The sequence below is a fragment of the Salarias fasciatus genome, chromosome 17 (genome assembly GCF_902148845.1).
Source record: "Salarias fasciatus chromosome 17, fSalaFa1.1, whole genome shotgun sequence".
Lineage (NCBI taxonomy): Eukaryota > Metazoa > Chordata > Actinopteri > Blenniiformes > Blenniidae > Salarias > Salarias fasciatus.
This window is the reverse complement of record NC_043761.1, coordinates 14,411,605-14,417,923: the sequence shown is the minus strand read 5'-3', so window position 1 is coordinate 14,417,923 and position 6,319 is coordinate 14,411,605. Positions and strand designations below refer to the sequence as shown.

Genomic DNA, 6,319 nt, shown 5'->3' with positions numbered 1-6,319 from the left:
CTCGTGACGTAGTGGGGGTGAACCCTCGTGCGCGTGTCGTCACTGTGGACCTTATAAAAGCCGGAGCGCTCTTCTCCGGGGATCCACAGCCTCAACCAGCCGCTGCCGACATGTCTCAGGCTGCGGAGAGACTCCGACTCATCGCCGGTCACCTCGACCGGCAGGCCGCCGCCATTGTATCCTTTAACCGTGTCTTTCATTTACTGGGAAGCCCGTGGAGTCGAAGCAGCGGTGCGGGCGGATCCTGTCGCCGCTAGCGGGACGGTGAGGGGCGGGCAGCTGCTGTGGTCCAGGCCGGGGTCCTGCAGAGGCTAGCGGGGGGAGAAACGACCAAGTATTGCAGCAGTGTGACAGTTTTATTACTTAAACCTGTACGTTTGCTCTTTTTTTGCACTCTTTGACACTGAAATATTCTGCTGACTGTGAGGCTTATGTAACTGTATGGTGAAGGTTGAGCAAGAGACCTAAATGTAAGTCAGTGGTAGTTTTTTTCTTTTTTTCGAGCTTATGTTCTTGTTTACAACCTAGTGAAATATCTGTTATATGGCACTAAACAGCAGCCTTTGAAAGCATAGACATAATGTTATGAACAAGCAAAGAAAATAACTTGTTTTGCACCTTTTCCTCTTAATAATAAGTGTCTGAAGCCACAAGAACGTCTGTTCTAAACAATTAGAAATATTAATGGAGTATTCCCATATACTGTCATGTAACTTTCCCTAAAACAGATGACAAATACTGTCAGCTGTCCTTAAATGTTTCTCAAACTGTTCATCTGCTGCTGATCATTTTTACAAAACTGAAAATAATAATTAAGAACAAGTGAAAATGTTGATTTACACCTCATCTTTTCTTTGCCATGCTTCTCACTGTCTGCACTACCACTGTGGAGTATTTTAACAGTTTACCCTAACAAATCTGGTATGAATTTCCTTTATTATATCCCAAATCAGTAAATGCTATGTCACATTTATTTTTTCGGTTCTTTTACTGCGTTTCATTAAATACAGAAGTGTCAGTAGCAGCTGGTTCATCAGCTTGTCTACCTGCTTGCTCAGACTTGATGTGACATCTGTCACCAGAAGCAAAGGTCATCTGGGGAGCAGCGGTGTGTGTTTTGGATGAAATCCAGCAGTATAAAACTCTGAAAGCCTTCGCTGGTGGTAGATAGATAATGCCCGTTCCCTGAGCGTCTGTTAGCCTGACGTTGTTCTTCTTGTTGGGTTCCTCCTTGACGGGTTTCCCTCAGAGAGCGTCGCCTACATCAGCTCAAGCACTGATCTCCAGTCCATCGCCGCGTCTCAGGTCAGGACACGCCATCGGAGTGTGTTTACAATCAGCTCTGCTTTATGATCGCTGTCTGTCAAAACAGATGTTACACTGAGTTTCTAATCTGGCTTAATCCACCTTTAGTGTTTGAAACTCTTTGGTAACAACTTTTAAGTGTTTTATGCTTCTCATAAAGGCTGGGAGGGAGAGCGTTCTTCTCATTATCAATCTGTTTGTTTGTTTTATTTATATCAATCTCATGTTAAAAAATAACTAATACTTTGTGAGCAGGTATTCTTTGGACAATGACCTGTTGACCCCGGAGCAGAGACTCTTCTATGAGGAAAATGGTTTCCTTCTCATCAAGAATCTGGTGTCTGAAGAGGACATCAACAGATTCAGGTAATTTTGCACGATAATGTGCTACTGATTTATCACCACGTCCTCCCGATTGATTTGTGAAGTACTGATATGTGGTCCATGCATCTCTCCCCTCCTCAGGAAGGAGTTTGAGCGAATCTGTCGACAGGAGGTGAAAGTTCCCGGACTGGTGGTGATGAGAGACGTGGCCATCGCCAAGTCCGAGTTCGTCGCAGATCAGAAGGCCGTCTCCAAAATCCAGGACTACCAGGAGGATCCCGAGCTGTTCCGGTACTGCAGTTTACCCCAGGTACCACCACACACACACACACACACACACACACACACACACACACACACACACACACACACACACACACACACACAGCAGATTTCATAAATGCTTTCTTTGACCGCTGTGAACGCTTCCAATATGAGTTGTGTGCATTATCATGAGTTGATCATTCCTTTTTTTGTTATTAAAAAGTCAAAACACATCTGGTGAATTGACAGGCAGAGAAACAGGCTCCGCTGTCAGCTTCATAGCGACCGGTTTGTTTACTGAAGTCGCTACAAAAACATTCATTTTGTAACAAACTTCTGAAGAGAAATGGACACAACACGGAATGCCGGGCTGAGAAAATTGCCACACATGTTGAGCTTGTAGTTAATTTCAGTAGTAGTTGTTCACCACATATGCTCTGCCCAACAACGAAAGAAAATTTTTAAAATTTAAATTCAAAGGTTATTCTAGCACTGTTTTACCAGTTCGGTTCACTCAAGATGAAGCTGGACCCAGATCTAAAATGTGCCCGACACCCCGGACTCAGTTTTAGTGCTACATGCTTAGTTTCTACGTCAAGTTTCTTTGTGTGACAGATCCTGAAGTACGTGTCGTGTTTCACTGGACCGAACATCATGGCCATGCACACCATGCTGATCAACAAACCCCCCGATGCAGGTACGGCGCCAGCGTTCACACGAGGTCTCCAGGAACGCCGTGCGTTTTGAGATGTGTGTGTGGCGTGCCGCGTGTGTTTCCAGGTAAGAAGACGTCTCGCCACCCGATGCATCAGGACCTGCATTACTTCCCGTTCCGGCCGTGCGACCGCATCGTCTGCTCCTGGACGGCCATGGAGAGGGTGAACCGGCAGAACGGCTGCCTGGTGGTCCTGCCGGGGACGCACAAGGGCTCGCTGCTGGAGCACGACTATCCGGAGTGGGAGGCACGAGCACCCAAAACACACACACGCAGAAATAAAATGCCTGTTTATGAGGTTTACAAATCATTGCGTTCATATTTTCTCTCTGTTACTACACAGTAGAGCTGCCCAGCAGAGAGAAACTAATATTCATTCACTGATTTTGAAAATCGGAAACAAATAGTTCTACTAAGTGACTCCAGCTTTTTACTGCTTTTCAATCAGTTAATTATCGAATAATGATCGTTGTTGCGTCCTCAGGGTGGCGTGAACAAGATGTACCACGGGGTGCGAGACTACGACCAGGAGCATCCCAGGGTGCACCTGGAGATGGAAACGGGCGACACGGTCTTTTTCCACCCGCTGCTCATCCACGGCTCGGGCATGAACCAGACGGACGGCTTCCGCAAGGTACGGCATTTCCCAGAGTTCACCTGGACTCCCCTCTTCTTCTCCATGTGGGCGTGATCGTGTGTGGCGTGTTCCTCCAGGCCATCTCCTGCCACTACGCCAGCAGCGACTGCTACTACATCGACGTTCAAGGAACCACGCAGGAGAACATCTCCAAGGAGGTGATCGATATCGCGCAGAGGAGGTTCGGCACCGAGGTCTCCTTCCAGGTCAGACTCTTACGCTCGTGTTTAATGCGATCGCTTATTATCACTGAAACAAATGTAAATACAATGTAAGGAAAGCAGAGCGGATAACAGATCTATTTCAGCCTACAAACAGAGAAAATGTAGCTTTAAAGATGGAAGTTAGAAGACAAGAAGGCTACATAACCACAAAACAAACAGGGTGAATTTAACAGGAGCTGCCGTGTCTGGTCACAAACATCGTCTCCAGCATCTGCCTTGTTGTTGTTGTTGTTTACGAGAACATCAGAGGGACACATTAAACGTCCCCGTCATGAGACTTCCAGAACCAGCCCCCCACGCCATTATTAGACATCAAACTGTGAAGCCACGCAAAGCCATGTAATTTACTGATCTGTAGCAGAGCTTAATTATTACAAGCAAGGAAGAGGGAAGAAGAGAGGAAGTGGAATAATTAGGGACGCAGTATTCTTCCCACATGTCAGCAGCCTGATTAGATATTAAAATTACACTTTAAAAGGCATCACGTTCACTCGCAGTGCTTTCTTTCTTGTACAGTTTACTACAAAATGCAACAAATTACACAGAAAATTTTGGAAAACTATATTATTGCTATCCTGGAGAGGCTGAAGAAATTCTTTGTTTTAATCCATCATCTGCTGATGTATGTAAATCTACGTGGACACATGTTGTGAAAACTGATCATTTATGCAAGAAAGTGCAATGGGAATGAGGCGTGAAAGGAGGAAAATGATTGTCATGGTGTTTCTTTAACCGTGTTCTTTCACCCTGCAGGACTCGTGGGCCTTCAGAGGTCGTCTGGTGCAGGGAGAGCGGATTTCAATGTGAGGACGCTTCAAAGGGGAAGAAAAATAAGATCTTAATATTTGTAGTTTTTCTAACATATGGTGCCTAATTTCCCTCGAGTTTGTTCAGTCACTGTACTTTAATCCCAGGACGACACATAATGTGCAAATACAAAGAGCATCAGCATTGCCTTAAAGCACAGCTTAAATCGTGAAGTGTGGATAAAACTGGTTAGACTACTTCAAAAATGTGATATATGTTGATCATGTTGAGACTGAGAGGTGGGATGAAACAAGGTACTTTTAGATAAAATATGCAAATATAGTACTTATGAGCCAGCAGTCGGCCTTTCTTGTGCCTTTAATGTGATTTTTAGTGTTTTTTGCAATGAAATATGGGATTTGTTACCCAAAATCGTACTATGACAAATGTAATGTACAGCAGAGATTATTAATAAACTAAACAGAGTCTGTTGAAATATTTGTTTCTCGACATTTATTTTGTTTCCAACACAGTGACACACACTGAAATGTGCTTCCTTTTTTTATGATGATCTGGAGCCTTTCCAAGCTGACGTTGTGCAATAAACAAAGAAAACTCTGGACAGGTCACCAGAGATAACGCTGGGAATACATTACCTTCTGTAACTCATCAATGAGGAAACCTATATTATGACCTTTGAATACTTGTTTTTGTGAAAATTGTGCTTTTTTGATCATTTTAAGCGTCTCCCAGCTGTTTAAAACTCTTGGTAGCTCCTCTTCTCTCAACCAAAACAACCTCCAGTACCGACCCGGATGTGCTGATACTCTGCTGAGTCCTTCACACACAGCAGATCTAGGACTTCAGTATGGAGCATGAGTAAATGCAGGTCAGTGGAGTATGGTACGTAAACACTGGTACACAAAGCAAGACATCAGCAGACATGCAGTCTGTGGTCCGTCCCTCAACCGGGAGGTGATCACAGTTATGTAAACCAGTACAAAGGTCCTCCTGAACGCAGCAGGTTTTTACCAAATACCTTGAGAATGTCAGATAAAAAGACTACAAAATGTACACCATGTAAAGCTTATTTTCTTTACGGTTTGTTCTTCTTTGACCTCTCCAAACTGACCCACTTACCTGACCTCGCACTATCTGAGTTTTCTGAGCTTCAGTCCACAAACTGAAAATTCATCTGTCACACACTGAAAATACACAAAAACCTATTGAGATAAAAGAAAAATAAAGGCACATGTTCTGATCTTTCCCCCGAAGCTTCACGTTCATGTGGAAAAATACGTCCACCGCAGGCTCCAGCTGCCAGAAGTTAGTCAAATTTCCTCACTGATTCCAAAAATGTGCTAATCTGTTTCCTGATGAGTGACGCGGTGATGGAAAAATAAGAACCAGTCCAGGGTTTTTTCTCTTTCACTCCATCCTGGATGTTTTTTCAGCTCAGCCTGGTCGTTGGTGGCAAAACCTGAGCAGAGTTTCATCAACGTAACTCAAGCAGCAGATTTAACCTCTCTACTATGTGCTGCTCACAGTTCAGGACATACCATGCTTCTGTCCACCCCCACGGTCCACAACCCAACTCTCACGGCCGCCATGTTGGACTCTGCATTTCATCTGTGGTACCAAAAAACACCTGAAATGTGAACCTGAAGTAAATTTGTTTCCTTAGAATACTTAGCCAATGGCCCTTGATAGCTTAAATAGCCTTCCTGGTACTAGTGCGACTAGTTAGAGTTAAAATACCCCACACCACCCCTCGTTCTTTTCTTTTATTTCTTCATTTATTTATCTTTCCTTAGTGTTGTGTTGGTTTGGAGTGTGGTTATGGCCGTCTATCGTGTCTTTAATAGCTCGAGTTTCTTTACACTGATGCGCCACATGAGAGAATTATATGAACTTTTTGTAAAATTCTATAAAATACAGCTGAAACTTAGAAAGTGGCCAAACTGTGAAGAGAATACTTGGAGTTGTAAGTTTGACAGGATGAGTTTGTGGCTCGCCCGGGCTGTGAAACACCTCCACTGGGCTACTGAAGACTGGAAGAAGGTTTTTACGGACCGATGAGTCAGTGTTTGGATCTTGGGGTCA

General features: G+C 44.2%; 1 protein-coding gene across 1 annotated transcript; it reads left to right on the top strand.

The window, feature by feature from the left end:
* Positions 1 to 57: 57 nt before the first annotated feature.
* phyh (phytanoyl-CoA 2-hydroxylase) lies at positions 58 to 4,706 on the top strand. Its single transcript, XM_030113419.1, has 9 exons — positions 58 to 176; positions 1,250 to 1,305; positions 1,561 to 1,671; positions 1,771 to 1,939; positions 2,509 to 2,590; positions 2,674 to 2,855; positions 3,093 to 3,242; positions 3,323 to 3,451; positions 4,223 to 4,706. Exons 1-9 carry the CDS (start codon positions 111 to 113, stop codon positions 4,274 to 4,276), a joined length of 999 nt encoding a protein of 332 aa, XP_029969279.1. The 5' UTR covers positions 58 to 110; the 3' UTR covers positions 4,277 to 4,706.
* Positions 4,707 to 6,319: the final 1,613 nt, after the last annotated feature.

Excerpts from the sequence above, each read along its gene's own strand:
- phyh (XM_030113419.1), top strand. The coding sequence starts at position 111 with ATGTCTCAGGCTGCGGAGAGACTCCGACTCATCGCCGGTCACCTCGAC. Across the intron at positions 177-1,249 it reads ACCGGCAGGCCGCCGCCATT|AGAGCGTCGCCTACATCAGC; the intron begins GTATCCTTTAAC and ends GGTTTCCCTCAG. Across the intron at positions 3,452-4,222 it reads GCACCGAGGTCTCCTTCCAG|GACTCGTGGGCCTTCAGAGG; the intron begins GTCAGACTCTTA and ends TTCACCCTGCAG.